Consider the following 21,158-nt stretch of genomic DNA (forward strand, 5'->3'; position numbering starts at 1 on the left):
GGGAAGATAGAGCTGAGTTCCGTTGCAAGCCCATGGGTTGACTGGCATAGCCTTGCAGCTGGTACATGGTGGGAATGGCTGTTGTGTAAGCATATCAAGGGCTAGAGATTAGCCTTCTCTGATGTTAGTTCATTGAACTCTTTACCTCATGTGGCTTTTTGGTATCCTACACTATGGAGACAGTTGGTTTTACTTTACCTCTTGGGCATTAATTCCTATTTTGGAGAAGTTTGAGAGGTTGTAAGAATCAAAGAAAATGTCTCAGTTTTTTTTTTTAACTTATTGGTCATGTGACCTGAAAATTCCTCTTTTTCAATTACTTTTATTTAGGTTTATACCCTGAGGCAGAGGTGGGGAATCTGCGGTCTTGAGTCCACACGTGGCTTTCTAGGTTCTTGGGTGCAGCCTTTCAACTGAGTCCAAGTTTTACAGAATAAATAATTTTATTAAGGAGAATTATTCTGTGAAGTTTGGATTCAGACAAAGGGCCGCACTTGAGGAACTAGAGGGTCGCATGTGGCCTCAAGGCCACAGGTTCCTCATACCTGCCCTAAAATGATCAAAGAACTTATAGTTACAAAATATATTTGCAGTAACACTTTTTGTAGTGGCAAAGAATTGGAAACTAAAGTTGTTCCCATCATTTGGGGAATAGCAGAACAAATGATGGTATATAAATTAGATATCATACTATTATTTCATAAGAAATTAAAGAAGGGATGAATTCAGAGAAATTTGGGAATATTTATATGAACTTATGAAGAGTAAAGTAAGCAGAAGCAGATAATTTATACAATAACAACACTATGAAGACAAACATCTTTAACAGATGAGTACTCTGACTAATGCAATGACCAATCATGATTTCAGAGAACTAATGACAAACTATGCAACCCACCTCCAGACAGAGAAGTGCTGGATCTAAGATGCAGAATAAAATATACATTTTTGGATACATGGATATACATTTTATATATCTACATATATGATATATATTATATATTATATACATACATAAGATACACATTTTGAACATGGATAACGTGGAATTTATTTTTCTTGATTATGTATATTTGTTACAAGGTTTTGTTTTTCTTTTAAATTGGAGGGGGTAAGAGAGAAAATAAATGCTTGTTTTTTATGGAATAAAATATTTTAAAAGGAGAAAAAACTTAGCTTTCTATTAGTTATCAAGAATATTAAGAGATTTCATCATGTCCCAGAGTACAAGGCTGCCTCAATGAGATTCATAATTAAACAAAATCATATCAAATGTTTCTGTATAGAAACAGATACCTAAATAGTTTGTCCAGACTTTCAGTTTCTCTGTTTCAAGGATTCCCTGAGGTAAAACTTGGACTGTCCGAGGTTGGTGCAGGGATCTAGAGGATTTAGAGGTGAGGTATATAGGGAGGGATACCTAGAAAGTTCATCTAAACCTTAAGTTGGATTTCCTATCAGTATCAGGAATCCCTGGAGTAAATGTGGGTTGCCCTATGTTGTTTCAGGGATTCAGAGGATATTTACAGTATTAACTTGCTCTATCAGCATGGGGGAATGAGAGTGGCCTTAACAGAAGAGGTTGAAAGCAAAGTGCCCCAACCATTCCTCTACATATGGTTTGCTAGCACCAAACCAAATCAGTTTGAGTTCTTACTTAGAGAAGAGGAAATGATTGCCAGTCGATTCCAGGTCCTAAATTTCTTCTGGAAAAGCTCTACATGATCTGGAAAGCTCTGTAGGAACATAGTTTCCTTCTGAGATAAGAAGCTTGATTTTCCTTGTTTTATTTTTCCATTTCTTATTGCTTTTGGGTTGGGGATGGCCATTTCTAGCATGAAGGAAGGCTTTGTTTAGGACAAAGCAGCAATCATTGATAAAATTTATAAAATGCTTCTTGTTGAATCTATGTAACTCTGCCTGTCTGTTTGCTATATAGCACTGGAGAAATAAGTCATCCATTGACTACGCTGTACTTGGAAATGAACTTGGTAGAGACAATATGCTTTAAGGTTGAACTCACTCTCCTCACAGTCTGAGGTGGTATAGGAGAGCCCTCAAGTGTTGGGGAGAAGTACTTCCATTCTTGCTATTTCTTTTCAGTATATGTCCTTTTATAAAAGCTTTTTGAGAGAGAGAGAGAGAGAGAGAGAGAGAGAGAGAGAGAGAGAGATCAGCCAATCCAGATAGTGATAGGCAGTAGACTTCTGGTTTCACTGGTATAGGAGTACCCACCCATATGATAAAATTCTTTCTATCAGTGCAGGTCAGCACCTTCTCTGCAACTTATGATCTTAAAGAGTTGCCTAGAGGCCTTGAGCCCTGAGAAGTTAAATGATGTACCCAGAGTTTTTCAGCCAGCAAGTATTAGAAGCAGGCCTTGAACTCAGGTCTTCCTGTTTTTGAGTCCTGTTCAGTATTAGCTACATGGTTAAAAAATGCTTTTGTCCACACTATAGTTGAATGGCCCGTCCAGTGAGATAATAGATAATGTTAACAACTGATAATACAGTGCTTTCAAGTGTACTTTACAGACTTTTCTCATTTAAGTCTCAGCAACTCTAAGTAGTCTTTATTTCACAGATGAAGAAAATGTCTCACAGAGAACTTCAACAGGATATGTATCTGGGAAGGGCACAATAGATAAGCAATGTTAGGCCCAAAAATAAGCAAGAATTAGAGAATGGATTGGATTACAATTTGGAAACGATGCAGTGATTTTTAACAATCATCTATTCCTCTAAACAAAATCCCAACTTTTTAAAGAAAAAATTCTCTCAATGAGGTTGTAGAGTTATACAACTTAGAACAACATTATCTCTGAAGACTCAAACTATATATCTGAGAAAATTTAAGTACTGCTAAGAAACAGATAATTTGATTTTGGAATGCAATGAGAGATGTAAGAAAATGTGAGCACATGGAAGAAAACTGAGATATTCAACCTCTCTATGCCTAGTCAATCCTCTTGACCCTAAGGCTAAGAATCAGTTATATAATAAGGAAGAAAAGGTTGGTAGACAAGACTAGATAATCCAATTAACTATAGTCAAGTGATGCCTATACTTCTAATCATTTAAATTACAAATCAGTAATTTTACTCCCAGAAAGCTGACTTCATCGTATTTTAAAATTTAACTTTAATTTAGATAATGTGAAATTAAATGTTCATATTTTGCATGAAGAAACCCCAACTCACAAAGCCAAATGACTTACACTGTCAATATTCTAGAAAAGAAACTACAGTATTTACTCATAAATCAATATTGAATGTTATATACCTACAGCACGCACAATATAGGGAAGTATCTGATCTTTATTGCTGCCATAATGTTGTCAAAAGAAAATACTCAGGAGTAGTAGCAGAGGCAAAAGGATGGGTGATGAGGCTCTGCTGTGATCTATATTGTGCCTTCCAAATATGAGTATTCTCTACCTCAGGTGCCAACTTCATGCACACATTGATGCCAAAAACTTAAGAGAGAAAAAGTATTAGTGTGTCAGTTACTATGAAGTCAGAAGAGGAAGAGTTGTAGTGAAAGGGGGACTCTTCTAATAATCTAGGGAAAGTACTAGATCCATAAGTTTTCCAGTGGCCCAATGACTAACAAGATTAACCTCAGATTGCTAATCATCTCAATCTATATTGCTACATTCTTAATTATGTTCAGTGGTCCATACATCATATCCTGTAGGATTCAGTAAAAACAACATGTCTATTTTAACTGGGAATTCCCATGAAGCCCATATCCTTTACCTCAGCCCAGTCACAAAATTCTGGAAGTGTCCAAGTTGAGCAGGTTGATTCTAGTAACATCTGAGTTTTCCTGTCAGTGTTAGGTACCAGGACAGGCTCAGAGAGAAGACAATCCAAGAGTTCCCAAACCCAGGAATAGCGCCAAAATTCCAACCAGTAAAATTCAATAAGATTTCCAAACTTGCCATAGTTTCAGTTAATCAGAATAACTCTGTGGATCCCCAAACCTGTCCCTCTTCATTACTGTTTACAATTTTAGTAGTTTGCATCTATAATAGCAATGGTGAAATGATGGGAAGGGAGATAGATGATGCTAAGAATCAGGGTTTTGGTTGTTGTTTTTTTTTTGTTTGTTTGTTTTTGGCTAGACAATGGGGTTAAGTGACTTGCCCAGAGTCACACAGCTAGTGAGTGTTATGTGTCTGAGGCCGAATTTGAACTCAGGTCCTCCTGACTCCAAGGCCAGTGCTCTGTACACTGCGCCACCTAGCTGTCACAGAATAAGGGTTGTTTTTTTTTTTAACCATCTATAAACATTAACTTAACTTTAAGAAATCTAATGATATCTTTTACAAGGACAAATTAATTTACAAACTTTTGGGGGACATTTTAAATACTATAAGGGTATGGGTATTTCTTATACGCAGCTGATTATAGCTTTTCAAACCTAGAATAATACTTGAAAAGTGATACCACTCCTATATAAAAAGAATTTAAATATATTGGAAATGTAATTCATTTCTGTGGTCCTTGTTGTGGTCTCATGACATGTAGAAGTATCTACTCGTCATCAGAGGATGATTTTCTGGCAATAGATTTCCTTGTGGGGTTACTGTCCATCTAAAAGGACTTTCAAGTAGGATAAACTTCACCAATTCAAAGTCTTATAACTGAACAATTTGGCATATTGAAAGACAGTTATGATATCAACAGGCTTCCATATGAACAAAGGAGTGTTTTTATGCATATATTGATAGGTAAATAAAGTAGGTTTTTGCCTGATAATTTTTTTGCTATATCTTCCTCTTTGGCAAAGTAAAGACTGTCCTAAGTAATCACAATTTAGTGGGGGAAAAAAATCAATGTGTGTTTTCTTTTGCCTTTCCATGGTAACATAAACAGCAATTACTGCCCTAGTACTATGAATATAAAGACAAATTTTTGAAAAACAAATATCCTAGAACTTATGTTTTCCTCACTAATCCATACTTCCAAAAACAAGGTACAGCAGAAAAAAAGGGGGTGATGAGGCAAGATCTACATAGGCAATAACAGAAATTAGTTAGGAGAGCTCAAATCTGGTATTTTAGAAGCTTTAACCTCATAAGAAATGAAAGATTAAGGAGTAAATGAAGGTATAGACAACAAATTAGAGAATAAAAGTTTAGAACAGACTGGAAGGGAAAAGAATTAATGAAGAGAACAAAGAAAAGAAAAACTCCTTAGAAACAGATGCAATAAAAAAGGAAATTAATAAATAAAGTTGGAGAGGAGGTGATTTGAACTAATCACTTAAGAGAAAGGAAAAAGAAAGGACAAAGGAGGGAGAAATAAGTAAATAATTAAAAGAAAGAGTTGCAGTATATGATTGAGATGGAATACTATTGTGCTATAAGAAATGATAAGCAGTATGGTTTCAGAAAAACCTGGAAAAACTTACAGTAACTCATGCAAAGTGAAGTGAGCAGAACCAGGAGAACATTGTACACAGTATTGTAAGGATGATCAACAATGAAAGACTTTGCTATTCTGACATTTTAAAAGTTCAAGAGACATAGTAAGGAATAGCCATTTGGCCATCTCTCTTGGACCAAAGACCCCCTCATGGAGATGGGCTCACAGTTTATATACCCTTGGAAGAGTGGATGTTCCTGGGGGTAGCAATCAAACTCTGATTGGCTAACAATTACTGAGAGAATGAATATTATAATGAGAGGTGAACCTATTCTAATGAGGGGGCTGGAGGATGTAACTTAGATCATGTCATTTATTTCCAAATCACTCCCAGCCTCAAGGAAATCTAGACAAAGGATCTATAACCCCAACCCAAGCCTGAGCAGAAGACAGCAGTTTGGAGTTTCACCTTAAATTAAACCTTATAAAGTTGGGTGGGATAGCAATACTTAGGCTGAGGAGAAAGTTAATACTAACTGCTATCATCAGGCCAGTCTTTCAGAGGCTGAACCTTGAAATGAGGACCTTAGAAAAAGGGGAAGAACTCTGGATCTCTCCAAATCACTGGTTATTAATAATAACCAATAACTCTGATCAAGATAAATCCAAAGGCTGCATGATTTTAAAAAAAAGCTATCTGCAGACAGAGAACTGATGAACTTTGAATGCAGATTGAAGCACACTTTTTTCATTTTCTTTATTTTTCTTGGTTTTCTTCTGTTTTCTTTGCAACATGTTTCATGCAGCATGTTAATATGGAAATGTTTTGTATAATGTCACAATCTCATCCTCAGAAGAAAAAAATTACCCTAAGTACACCTAGTACCAAAATACAAAAATAGGTGATTAACTGAATATGCAATTTTTAAAAAAAATTTAAATTAACAAACCCAGAACAAGTACAAAAGAATAAATGCTAAAAACTGGAGATGAAATAGATAAAAATGGAAAACAAATACTGACAGAGAACTTAAAGATGAGTCTTTTAAAAGACTAAAAAATCAATATAAAGCTCTAACTGACCTGATTAAAAAGAAAAATCAATTTAATAAATAAAAAATTAATAAAATAAAATCTTGAGAGACCAAATAAAAAGAATGATCTCAACTTACTAAATAGCTATATGACAACAAAACTGAGGATTCAATAGAAATAGAGAATTATATACATAAATATTCAAAAATCAAATTAATAGACCATTAAAAATATATCTTAAATTATCCAGTTTCAGAAAAAGAAATTGAATTAGCTATAAAAGAACTAAAAGGAAAAACTCTATTACAGATGTATGTACAAGAGAATCTTACCAAAATTTTGAAGAATAATCAATACCTACATTACACAAATTATTTTAATCATTGAAGGGAAAGACACTTTATAAAGCTCATTTTATAGACAAATATATTCCTAATACCTATGCCAGAGAAAGATAGCAAAGAGAATTGTGGATCAATATCATCAAAGAATATCAAATTAATTTTTAAAAATAAAATCCTGGCAAGAAGGCTAAAGCATTTTATTTTTAAAAACCATTCACTATGAATAAGTTGGATATCTACCAGTAATTCAAATAGAGTTTGAAATTAAGAGAAAAATGCAGATAATTAATCAAATTTAAAATGAAATCATCCCCAAACCTGTGATTATATACAGAAAAAGACTTTGATAAAGTAAAATGTTTATTTATACTAAAAACCCTTCAAATTATAAGACTAGAAAGCCCCTCCTTTTTTTAATACAATAAAAAAAAGGATCTACCTAAAACTAAAAACTAGCATTATGTGCAATGGAGAAACAATAGAAGCTGTCCCAACAAATACTGAAGTAAAGCAAAGGAGGCACCTTTACCTGTTGGATTTAGAGATAGATCAAGAAAGACTAGCAAAAGAATACTGATGAATTATGGATGGGCCCAATAAATATATTAAAAATTTAGATACTACCAAAATTTATTTATTTATTGAATGACAAGCCAATCAAATTATTAAGAATCATTTTATAGAGTTAAAAATAATAAAAAAAATTAATTATTCTTACAAAAGAATAAAAGGTCAAGAACTCTAGGAAAATAATGAAATAAAGTGGGAAGGGAGTCTAGCAGTATTAGACTTCAAACTACAACACAGACATAATCATCAAAATGATTTGTTACTAGTTTAAAGGTAGAGAAGTTAATCAGCTAAAGAGATGATATACACATATATAGAAACATATGAACCTAGTACTAGTGTTCTGTAAATCCGAAGACATCAACTACTCAGGGTAAGGACTCATTATTTGACAAAAACTGCTGAGAAAACTGGAAAGCAGTCTAGCAGAAGTTAGATATAAAAGAATGCCTCCCACAATGTACAAATATAAGATCCAAATGAGTAGGTTATTTAGATATAAAAGGTCATATCATAAACAAGTTAGAGGAACAAGGAAGAAATTTCCTTTGAGATTTACAGAGAGAGGAACAGTTCATTGGCAAACAAGGGAAAAAGTGGATCACAGAAGATAAACTACATAAAATTTAAAAGGTTTTACAGAAATATAACCAATGTATCAAAAATTAATATGGAAACAACTAGAAAAAAATCTTTCTCAAGTAAAGATTTCATTTCCAAAATGTATAAAGAATAGATTTAATTTATAAGAATGAGCTATTCTCCAATTGATTAATGATCAAAGGACATTAAAAAGAAGTTCTCAAAGGAGAACACATACATTATGAGCAGATACATGGGAGAAAAAATGACCCAAATAATTAATTGTTAGAAGAAAAACAAATTAAACAACACTTTAAGTTCCACTTCACAAAAATCATATTTACAAAGTTAACAAAAACAAAGAAAATTGACAAATGTTGAAGAGGTTACGTGAACAGACATATTAATGAACCATTAGTGGAACAGTGAATTTTTATAGTCATTCTGGAAATCAGTTTAGAACTACGTCCCAAAATTCACTAAACTGCATACTCTTTGATGCAGTATACATCTAATAGATCAATGCAACAAACAGATTTTTTTAAAAAGCCAATCATGGAGCAGCTAGATGGTGCAGTGGATAGAGCACCAGCACTGGATTCAAGAAGACCTGAGTTCAAATCTGACCTTAGACACTTGATACTTATTAGCTATGTGACTCTGGGCAAGTCACTTCACCCCATTGCCTCACCACAAAAAAAAAAAAAAGTTAAAAAGCCAATCAGTCAATAAACATTCAGTAGGCACCTAGTATGTGGCAGACACTATACTAAGTGCTGAAGAGACAAAGAGAAGTTTAAAAAACAGGCCTTGCCTTTAAGGAGTTCACAATTTTAATGAGGGAGACAACCTGCAACTTACTGTAAAAACAGGCTGTACCCAGGATAAATTGGGAATAATCAACTGAACGAAGGCACTAAAATTAAGAAGATAAAGAAAGGCTTGCTACAGAAGGTAAGATTTTAGCTGGGACTTCAAGGAAGCCAGGAAGCTACGAGGAGGGAGAGCATGTCATATGAGGGGAACAGAGAGTCAAACTACCTGCAGTCAAGAAATGTAATGTCTTACCTGAGGAAGAGCAAGGAAGCCAATGTTACTGCATTGAAGAATTACATGGGGGAAGGGTAGAAAGGTAGGGCAGGGAGTTGATGAAGGACTTTGAATGACAGAGGATTTTATATTTGATCCTGGAGATGACAGGAAGCCACTGCAGTATCTTAAGTGGAGGTAGGATTGTGGGAGGAGAAGGGTGATAACATGGTCAGACTTGAGCACTTTGGTGGCTAAGTGGAGGATGGACTAGAATAGGGAGAGTTAGGCTAGGCAAACCAGTCAGAAGGCTACTGCAAAAATCCAAGTGTAAGGTGATGGAAGACTACCTGAGGGACATGGCAGTATCAGAGGGGAGAAGAGGGTATATATGAGAGGTGTTATGAAGGTAAAGTTGACAAGCTTTAACAACAGATTGGATATGGGGAGTGAGAGAGAATGAAGAAACAAGGATGACACCTAGTTTGTGAGCCTGGGAGGCTTGGGGGATGATGGTGTCCTTGACAGCAACAGGGAAGTTTGGAGGAGGGAAGGATTTGGGGAAAAATATAATGAGTTCAGTTTGGAACATGTTGAGTTTAAGATGTTTATGGGACATCCACTTCAAGATGTCTAATAGGCAGCTGGAGATATTAGACTGGAAGCAAGCAAAGAGGTTAGGATTGGAAAAGTAGATCTGAGAATCATCAGCTCATAGATGATAATTTAATCAAGGGGACTTTATGAGATCACTAAGTGAAACAGTATAGAGGGAGAAGAAAAGACTGCACAGAACAGAGTTGTGGGGGGACATTGATGGTTAGGGGATGAGACCTGGATGAAAATTCTATAAAGGAGATTGAAGAGATCCGACAAATAGGAGAACCAGAAAAGAGTAGTATCCTGAAAACTTAGGGAGAAGAAAGCATGAAGAAGAAGTTGATGGAGAGGGTCAAAGGCTGCAAAAACGTTAAAAAAAAAAAGAATGAGGACTGAAAAAAGGTCACTAGATTTGTCGATTAAGAGATCATTAGAAACTGAAGAGAATATTTTGGTTGAATGATGAGGTCAGAAGCCAGACTGTAGAGAGTCAAAAGAACAAAAACAGAGGTAGCAGAGGCACCTATAGTAGAATTTAGTCGCAAAAAGCAGGAGAAACATGGGACAATGGCAGAGGTAGATGAATCAAGTGAAGCATTTTGTTTTGTTTTGTTTTTACTATGGGGTAGACATGGGCATATTTGTAGACAATAGGGAAATATCCAGTAGACAAGGAGAGATTGAAGAGTAGTGAGCGAATAGTGATGGTGGAGGGGGCAATCTGTTAGAGAATATGGGATAGAATGGGGTCCTTTGTGCATGAAGAAGAGTTTGCCTTGAAAAGTATCCCTTCATATGAGGCAGGAGGGAAATCGGAGATAGTGGCAAGAGGCATCTAGATGGTGTAAGAACAGGAGAGAAGAGAAGAGAGAGGCTTAAATTTTTCAGTAAAATATGAGAAAATGTTTTCAGCTGAAAGGGGGGGGGAAGGAGAGCCATCAGAGGTTTGAGGAAGAATCAAAAGGTTTGAAAGAGCTGCTGCGGTGAGTGGGATAGTGGGTTAATTGTTGTTGTTTGTCCTTCATTTTCAAAAAGGACCAATGACATCACGGGGTGGCATAGACTCTTATGTGAATGGGATTTAAGTGAGGCAGAGTTGCACAAATTTATCAGCCTCTCTCTCTCTTCCAGAGTCATCCAATTCCTGCAGCAAGACAAAAATCAAGACAACTGGTGATGGCCCAGGATGCAGCAGACGACTTTGGCATCTGTAATCAAGCTCTAAGTGCTCCACACTGACTGCTTCCACCACCTTCACAGCCATTGGAAGGACTTATTCTAGTGAGAGAAGTCTTCACATAGTTAGAGTAGATTTCAACCTATCTCACCAATGGGTTTGAGGGCTGTTGGTTGCCTCTCAACCTGGTTTAGCCTGTGTACTAGGGTGGTTTTACTAGGGTATGGTCACTGAACATGCTACAGTTTCTTGGAGCCATAGGTGAGAGTTGAATGTCAGATGGACACCAAAGGTGGATGAGCAGTCCTGGAAAGAACTCAGCAGGCCCTCACACCAGAGATGTCCTCCTTGAACATTCCAATGAGTTAATTAAAAAGATATAAAAGGATTGCCTTATAGAGTGAGGTCCCAGTTGAGGATATATATATGTAATGTAAATTTTTGGGAGATCCAGTCAACATGGTTTTGTGACTTTCTCCAGCTTCATTCAACAGCACACATGTAGGAACAAAGGCTGTGATACAAGGTTAAGACTTGTTGGGACATTATCAACAATATAAGGGGGTAAATGGCTAAAAAGAAGAGGATAGTATAGCATTGAACTGGTTAACCAAAGCCTCAAGATGGGGAAAGGAAAAGAGTGTAGCAACTGCTACAAAACAAACCATTCTCAAAAGAATTGAGAACTACTTACAACCATGCAAAAGAATGATTCAAACAAAAGAATGATAAGTTGAAAAAGATGTTTCAACTTATCCTTAGCATATAGACAAAGATAATAAAACCGACAAAGATAACACAAATGAAAATAGTCAATGTTGGAAGAGACATAGAAAGACAGGAATGCCACTATACTATTCATAGAACTGTGAATTGATCCAACCATTCAGGAAAGCAATTTGGAATTAAGTAAAGATAGTGACTAAGATGTTCATATTCTATGATCCAGAGATTCAATGGTTAAAAAAAAAAAGTAAAAGTCTCATACACACCAAAATATTTACACCAAAACTTTTTGTTGAAGCACAGAACTGGAAAGAATATAGATGCCCATCAATTGGGAAATGGCTAAACAAGCTGTGGCATTGGATATAACTATGCTGTAAGAAACAATGAATGTGATTAACAAAGAAGCTTAGTAAAACTTGCATGAAATTACACAGAGTAAACAGAAGCAACAAAATAGCATATACAATGACTGCAGGTGTAAATGAAAAGATCAGAAACAATAAAACAATCAGAACTGAAGATTACAAAATTATGGTCCTAAAAAAATGAATGAATTTAAAAGCATGTATTAATTGTTTACAATTTCTAAAATACTGTTAGAATGAAGAGACAGTAGACACCTCCACCCCTTCCTTGAAGAGGGTGAGGGACAATGAATTGGGGTGGTGGAGAACACTGCACTTAATGTCAGATTTTTTACAGGGTGTTTGTTAGTTTTGCTGAACTTCTTTTCCCCTCATATTTACTCTTTTTTATAAGGAATAGCTCTCCAGGAAGGGAAAGGAGAAAATGATACACCGGGAAATGTAATTTATATAAAACAAATGTACAAGTGTCCTCAGAACCTGCAAAACACTTTTTGAATATTCTTTATAATAACAAATCTTAGGTTTTTAAAAAGGTGTTTGAGTTTTGTGAAATAACCAAATATCACTTAGAGACAAGACTAAGTAGAGGTGGATTGTTCAGCAGGATAAAAAAATTTTTTTTGTCAAAATGGAGGCATGATGAATAAGAATTGAGACTGAGTTCCTTTTTTGACAAATAAACTGGTTCTAAAGGAATTACAAATGAGGATCCTATTTTAAGCAATGGAAGTACAATTACATTAAGTATAGATCATCTCCCAAGTACATAGCCCTCTTCAAAGCTTTGCAGGTGTAGTTTTTTATGTGTATTTGTATGTGTGTTTTAGTAAGTCCTTTTAGTTTGTACTATGTACATTGGGGACACAGCATACTGGACTTTTGATATGCATATCCTTCCCTAGATATTACACATGAGTTAAGATAGGTGCCCATCTTCTAGCATTACCTAATCTCAAAGGTACTTTAACATTTTTTAACAATTTAGTCCCTCTCACATGCATATGTCTTACCTTTAATATTGTTTTAGGACGTTTTCTAAAATATAATTTTGGCTTTTCAATCACAGGAAGAGGTGGAAGCTTTCTTAGTTCCTGTAACACAGAGCTTGCAGCACGTTTTTTGGAGAGTTTTTTGCTATTTCCCTCTCCTTCTGCAGAGAACTCTCCTACGGACACCCGGGTAACAAAGCTCTTCATATGTGGAGGTCCACTTTCCTTAATGACCTATTAATTTAAAATAGGACATACTGTTTATGTTTATTCTTCAATATGCAATGATTCATGTTTTCACTGGTAAAAGTACTCTCTCCACCACTACAGAGAACACTCTTAGGAAACAATTATAATGAGTTACAGCAGTCAAAAATTCATCATTCAATGGCCAACCCCATAGTGATAAGCCTCTCCATATTTAGCTAAGTTGGTCCCCTAACAACAGATACATAATCTGTTGTTGGGCCTATACATTAAGTCTCTCCAGCTTCATATACCTACCAGGGTATTTGTTCCACAAGTATAGTTTTGGAGAATACCAAGTCACCTTCATTCATTAAAGAAATCATGGACTAGGGCTTTAGTAGAAGATCAAATGCTTATAGGTTCATAAGATTAGGAAGGCACATTGACTCTTTCAGATTACTAAATTATGATTTATTTTCACTAGGTAATTTATTTTCAGTGATTGAGGAGCAGAGGAAAAAAAACAGGAAAATCTCTATTGAGTACATACCTCAAAAATAACAGGCATGTTACGTTTCAATCCAATTTCAAAAACTAAGCTGATCTCAGATTTGTTTGCATCTTTTTCTTCTTCTATTTCTTTTCCTGATTCTCCATTCTAGATCATGAAAAATGAGAAAATTTGTATCATCTAATACTCAATTATCACGGAACTTTGCTTCTTATTTATAACATCAGGCTGAGTAATAGAAGACAAGGAAATTGCTTTGATAGAAATCAACCAGAATGGAATTTTTTTTGTAAATTTGTACTCCTATCAAAACTGTGGGATATCTTTGAAAAAATATAATGGAAAAGGATAACTATAAAATTATTTTTATCATATTAATGCTATAAACAAAATTCATCCATATGTATCCAAGGCAGTCAAACTTAACTGACACTGAAATCAGAAAAAGACCATCTGTAGCTCTTTCAGTATATAGTTTCATGCTTTCTAATTAACCCAATTCAACAAGCATTTATTGGCTTCTTAGACAAAATAATGAATGAGTCTAAATACATGTGTTGATACCATTTATTAATACATTCTAGGTACTATGAGAATGGCCAGCCCTGGAAGATACCACAGCCCCAACTTAATTTTCTTTCCCTGTACCTACTTACACAAATATCTAAAGCACAAAGCTCCAACTTAGGATCTGTTGTGCTGGTTAGCCTGGAGAAAAGAAAAAATTAGGGGGGATAGGAGAGCTCTCTTCAAATATTTAGAGGATCATCATTTATCTTATCAAGAAGAATTGATTTTTTTTCCTCCTTGGCTTCAGAGGGCAAAACTAGAAACAATGAGGAGAAATAATAGGGGAATAAATTTAGATCAACATAAGGAAAATATTTTTTCCCAATTAGAACTGGAATCATAAGATCTATTCCTGGAAAGGATTTTTGGGTTAATATGAACAATTGCCTCATTTTGCAGGAGGAACATGAAATTCAAATAAGACATTAAAAAATCTTAAATGACTGGTTCAAAGCCACTCAGGTAGGAAGTAACAAAGACGGGATTTAAACAGAGGTCCTTCAACTCTAAATCCAATGTTACTGATCTGTTATACCATGTTGTCATTAAATATCTAGGGATTAAATATCCCACTTATAGGAGCAGTAGTAAAAAGATAACTAAAATTCAGTCACAAGTCCTGGGTTTGAGTACCAGCTATACCACTTAATAGTAGTATGAGAGTGGGCAAGTCACTTTACCTCTCTGAGCCTCAGTGTCTTCATATGCAAAACGGGAAGAATGTTATTTATTCTGCCTATCTCACAGTGTGATTGTAGGACAAGCATTCTGAAAATTGAAAATTTTAACGCAAATGTGAGTTATAAGAAAAAACAAGGTTGGATATGATAACAGTTATAATAATAACTGTTATCATATCCAACTTTGTCCCCATTTCTACTGCCCTCAATCTATATATAACCATACCAATCTTCTAACATTGTCAGTTAGGTGGCACAGTGGATAAGGCCCTAGGGCTGGAGTCAAGAAGACCTGAGTTCAAACCCAGCCTCAGACACTTAATGACTATGTGACCCTGGGCAAGTCACTTAACCTCTCTTTGCCTCAGTTTCCTCAACTATAAAGTGAGAATCATAATAGCACCTATCTCACAGGGTTGTTGTGAGGATCAAATGAGACAATATTTGTAAAGCATTTAGCACAGTGTCTGGCACCTGATAAATGAGCATTCCCTTCTCCTCTACCCATTCCCTAATATGATGCTTACTCTTCTGTCAAATATAGTGCAACATCTACAGTAAGTATTCCACAAATGCTTGGCAAATTAATTAATGTTATTCCTTCATTCTTGTCCATTTCCCTGCTGTCATTGCAAAAACTGCTGGGTCTCAGTACCAAAATCTTGGGCTTAGAAGTTCATAGAAGACTCACAAAGCATCCTCAGCTACTATGTAAGATCAGGAAAATGATACTCAGAACCCCATTCTATAGTTTCATCAGAATTGAAGGGCAATCCTGGCTGTAAACCATGGTACAGCAGAGGAATAGAAGGGCAGCCCTAGAGCGATGTCAAATTGAACTATCATATTTGTCTCTAACCATATCAAGAAAAATTTACTTTTTCCTTTTATGCAAAAATGATACATAGTCATCAAGCAGAATGTGTTTGCCTCCTTAACAATTTAACTACTGAGAGAAAGAAACCAAGGGACTAAAAGAAAGGATTAAATGCTATAACCTTCCTTTGTTACACTTTAACTATGAAACTTCTACTTGCTTTGCAGGGTTTTGCATAGTATAAATATGAGCTGCTATTACCACTGTTATTTTTATTAAGATGACCCCAAGCTTTTCCCCAAAATAAAGGGCCATCTTTTAACACTGAAATTCTCTTGTGTTGTCATATGGGGCAAGTCATGGGACACAAGTCTTAGAAGAATTAAAACTGAAAATTTCCCAAAGGGCAATGGAGAAATGTAAGACATATGTGAGCAGGCTGCAAAAGAGTAGAAATGAGAAATTAAGGAGATAAATACTAAATATCATATCTAACTAAAGATATGGGGGCAGGGAAGTATAAGGCCTATTCAAATAATCAGAGCAAAAAATAATGATAGCATAGTCTCCATATTGTACTGGTATCCTCAAGTTGTCATGAGAAAATGAACCAATCTACATTGGGTGGATGTCTTCCTACACAACCCCCTTGGTGAATTTGTAAAAGGGCATAGATAGGAGTCACACAGTATAAGCAGATCTAGATGAGTTGCAATCTGCATTTTTGGAGGGAGGACCCATGTCAATGAAATTGCATGTTCATTTGAGTATTAGAAGCAATGGCACCTGAGGTAATTTCTCTGGGATAGGTTCATTCTGGAGAGCTTGGAGAGCCTTTGTTGCAGCATTATGTCTTGCAGCCTGACGAGTCTTTCCTTCCCCAAAGAACTCATTGTTTCCAACAGTTAGTTGGACATAAAAAACCTTAGGCACTGGACAATGATACCTAGAATGGGAAAGAGCAAATATTATTACTGTGGGGAAAAAACACTCCATAAAAATTAAAAATGTGTTTTGTTTTAAATTACATAAAGTGTACAATGTGGTCTCAGTCACTATAAAAACTTTATCTCTAAGTAGGTATTGGTATGACTAAAAAATAAAAGCATTATCTCTACCTTATATTTTTACTATATCATAGAAAAATCATATACAAAAAATAAGAAACTTATTTTAAATAATTTTCACTCAAGTATAAGTAAACAGCTAAAAATAAATAACTTAGAGTTAAAGGTAAACCACATATCTCTTAAATGTCGGCCATTTTATCATAATGGATTTTAGCCAATATGTTAATGCCATAGTATTACAATCAATATAATTCAATGTTGCTGCTTAGGTTCATTAGACTCACTATTTGTAGAAGAGAGTTAGCGAAAAGTCTTCAGGTTATATTAGGTTGCCACACTTATCAAAACTTCAAAGATTCAGATTTTTTTTATCAATGGGAATATATTGTCTCTACTGATGCAGACTACAACTCTGTCACATCTTAGCAAAATTTCTCTTAATTGCTGTGACCAAAAAAACATTCGTCACTTAATGGCTAACCATATCAGATGAACTTCTCTGAACTTAGCTAGCATGCCTTGGACAAAAAGCACACTTACCTCACTAAGCCTGGAATCAAAGTCTTTCCAGTTTAGTAAGACCTGACAGTGTTTGTGTTCTGCTGGCAGAGCCTTCGAGAACCCAGAGTCATCACTGCACTATGAAAAAACATTGTACTGACGCACATCAGCAATCTTGTGATTACTTTTCATTGCTTCATTCTGCCTCTGCCTGTAAATCCACAATGCTTTCTACTACATGACATTATTGCTAGTTCTTCCTCACCCTAAATTTTGATATTTCTTTCCTTCTCTCTATGTTCTCTGTTCTGATGATCACATACACTCCCGTGCCTTCAAATATCACTTAGACATGGATAATAACCAAGTATGTAACTTCATCCCTATTAACTTTTAAGAGAGACAGTGTGAAACACTGGAAAGTGCATTGCATTTGGAGTCAAACTATTCCTGTGAGCTTAAAAAAACAATTTAACTTCTCTTGGCCTCAGTTTCCACATTTGTAAAATGAAAGAACTGAACTAATGATGTAAAAGGTCCTTTATAATTCTGGATTCTATAAGCCTATGAATTTCAATTTGGTCTTTTACATTTTTCCTGTCCTTCCAGCATCTCAAACTTATCACCCCATAAAATAACGCCATCTTCTGAATGACTTCAGTGATTGTGAACTCCCATCTGTCACTGTACAAACCCTGTTCCCTTATCTCCTGCTGCCTGCTCCCTTGTTCCCATCCCCCTCAAGTAACCCCTACAACTTCCCACTCAAGATCTATTGTCCCCATAAATTTGCTTAAACTTTTCCTTTCTCACTCCTTCCAATTTCTTGAACCATTGAGATACATTCCTATGATGACATGGCATTCTTGGCCACCCTTTCCAGCACAGATTGTGCTTTCATTCATACACTTATTTCTCATGGTGGGGAGAAGGTAGAAATAACCCTTACTTCTCATTGCTACTTCTAGGGATCATAACTTCCTTATCTTAGTCACATCTCATGACTTACTCCTTTGCTGTACCTCAGCTATACACAGAGATGGTCATATTCTAGATCTTACCATCACTCACAAGGGTTCTACTTTCATGTACATGAACTCTGAAATCTCTTTATCTGATCACAATCTTCTATCAGTTCATTTTTCCCTTTGCCTTATAACCCTTAACCACATTCTTCATCTTCATTATGACCTCCAATCCCTCAAACTTTTCATTCTTTCCTAGGTTATCATCTCCCTTCCCTATCTGACTGAGGTAAACGAGTTCAACTCCACACAATCATCTTCTCTTGAATCCACTGCAAATTAATAATCCTTATCCTATCACTAATCTTGTCCTACCAAAGCCCAGCCTTAGATTACTCCCATCATCCACCACCTTCACTCCTACTCACATGAAGATAGAAAAAATCAGGAAACTCTGCTGACTGGGTTCATTACAGATTTATGTTACATAATCTCATTTGGACCTACAGAGTGGCAGAGCAATCCTTCTACACCTCTCTAATCTATTCACTATCTCACTCACTACAGTGGCTCTTCCAAACCTTTTCATCTTTTCTCAAACCTCCTATGGAGGAGAAGATTCCTCCTCCCCCACACTCCCAGCTAAGAACCTTGCTTCATATTACACAAAAAAAAAATTCAAGCCATTTGGTGAGAGCCCTTCTTTTCCCCTCCTGCTCATATCTCTCACACGCCTTCCACCACTATCTCCTCCTTCACCCTTGTCTCATATGACATGCACAAGTGATCTCATTCCATCCTGTCCTCTACCATACTTTGCTTCCTCCATCATGCCCACTCTCTCACTAATCTTCAATCTCTCTGCCTACTGGCTGCTTCTCTGCTGCCAACAAAAACAACCATTTCTCCCCTCAAACACACACACAATCCTTCACTTGAACCATCCATCCTATCTAGCTATAGTCCTACATTAGTTCTGCTGTCCATGGCCAGACTCCTTAAGAAAGCCTATAATCAATGCCCCCACTTCTTTTCCTTTCACTCTCTTCTTCAACCATCTGTAGTCTCGCTTCCAACCTCATCATTCAACCAAAACTACTCTCTCCAGAGTTATTAATGATCTCTTAGATGTCAATCTAATGGCCTTTTCTTAGTCCTCATTTTTCTTTCCTTCTCTGTAATCTTTGACCCTGTTGATCACCCTCTTTTCTTTGATACTCTCTTCTTTCTAGGTTTTCATGATACTGCTCTTTCCTGGTTCTTCTATTTATCTCAAGTATTTCTCATTCTCCTTTGCTCAATTTCAAACTACCCTCTAACCATGGATGTGCTCCAGGGATCTGTACTGGTTCCTCTTTCCTCCCTTTATATTATTTTACTTGGTGATCTCCTACGGTGATCACCTCCTATGGATTCAATTACCATCTCTATGCAGATGAGACTCTAAGGTTACTCCAATTTACCCTCTATATATCTTGTATGCACAGTTGTTTACATGGGGTCTTCCCCATTAGGATGTGAACTCTCTGAAGGTAGGTACCATTTTTGCCTTTTGTTGTATACCCAGCATTTAACACAGTGCCTGGCACATAGTAAATGTTTAATAAATGTTTGTTGTCTTGATTTGATGTGACTCTGCACAACCTTATTGTTTTAATTTCCTCATTTCTGCGTGAGTCAGCCAGGAGTCATATTTTTCTAATCCCTCTACCTCACGCTTAGCGAAGCAGCATGATTTAGCAGAAAGAACACTAATCATGAGCTTGAAAATCTGGTTTTGAATAGAGATAGCATGGCAAAGTGTTTGAAGATAGGAGGTGCTTAATAAATATTACTGAAATGAATAAAATTGAAATTTTATAGAGCGCTAGAAGACATAGAAAGAAAAACTAGGAAAGTTCAATGTCATAAAAGCTTATGACATTGAAGAAAGGTTCAACACTCAAAAAACCATTTTTTAAAAAATTTGCCTCTGTGATTTTCTCTCATCCCTTTCATTACTACAAATAATTAAAAATCGCCTATATAGTGAAGTGAATTTCAGAGTCTTTAAATACTTTGTGTCTATGTTACAGACAAGACAGGGGCAATAGCAGTCTTCATAATGGTTGAGTGTAAATTTTTTTCTTTGCAATGCTACTCAATGCTCCTAGTCATGTCCTCTGTGACAACAAGATCAAACCTAATTCCTCTTCCATGCAATAGCTCTTCAAATACTTGAAGATGAACAGCCATAGTTTTAAAATTTTCCAAATCACAAATAATTAAAGGAATGAAATTTAAAAACAACTTTTATATTCCACCTATCAGATTGGTGAAGATGATAAAAAAGTAAAATGACAATTACTGGAGGGCTGCTGGAAGACAGGCATACCAGTACATCACTGATGGAACTGTAAATTGGCCCAGCCATTCTGGAAAGCAATTTGGAAATATTTTCAAAAAGTTACTAAACTGTAGACCCTCCTTTGATCATTACAATAACAGTAGTAATTCTATACCCCCAAAGAGATCAAAGGACAAGGGAAAATATTTATAATAGTCCTTTTTGTGAAAATAAGAATGATATCCATTAACTGGGGAAAGAGCTGAATAAATTATGGTTTAACATGAATTATAATGGAATATTATTGTGCCATATGAAATGACAAAAGGGAGAGAAAGATATGAGGCCTCTTACATACCAGTACAGAGTAAAGTGGGCAGAACCCAGAGAACAATTTATACAGTAACAATACTATTTTTTAAAAAAAAAAAGCAACTTTGAAAGACTTAATTTTGATCAATGACATAACAAGCTACAGTTCCATGGGCTAGATGATGAATCATGACACACTGAAAGAGAGGTGATATTACAAAATGACATATACATTTTGGGAAATTAAAAATGTGTGAATTTGTTTTGCTTGATTATGCTTGTTTGTTACAGGAAGTATATTTCTCTCTCTTTCTTTTTAATGGGGAGATGGGAGCATGGAAAGCTATCAACAGTGTTGCCAAAAAAAAAAAAAAGAAAGAAAGAAAGAAAAGAAAAGAAAAATAGGAGAGCCACTGAAGCATA

General features: G+C 35.7%; 1 protein-coding gene across 3 annotated transcripts in view; it reads right to left on the reverse strand.

The window, feature by feature from the left end:
• The window catches only part of LOC114054268 (double-stranded RNA-binding protein Staufen homolog 2-like), a 405,344-nt gene that overhangs the window by 234,852 nt on the left and 149,334 nt on the right, over positions 1-21,158 (reverse strand). For all 3 annotated transcript variants that reach the window (XM_027877456.1, XM_027877457.1, XM_027877458.1), the window contains 3 exons: positions 16,348-16,507; positions 13,534-13,641; positions 12,816-13,028 (listed from right to left, as the gene is read on the reverse strand). In XM_027877456.1, coding sequence (XP_027733257.1) covers positions 12,816-13,028; positions 13,534-13,641; positions 16,348-16,507 — 481 coding nt within the window. The remainder of the gene's footprint in view (positions 1-12,815; positions 13,029-13,533; positions 13,642-16,347; positions 16,508-21,158) is intronic.

The sequence above is a fragment of the Vombatus ursinus genome, unplaced genomic scaffold, assembly GCF_900497805.2.
Source record: "Vombatus ursinus unplaced genomic scaffold, bare-nosed wombat genome assembly UNPS02014812.1, whole genome shotgun sequence".
In the NCBI taxonomy this organism is placed as follows: Eukaryota; Metazoa; Chordata; class Mammalia; order Diprotodontia; family Vombatidae; genus Vombatus; species Vombatus ursinus.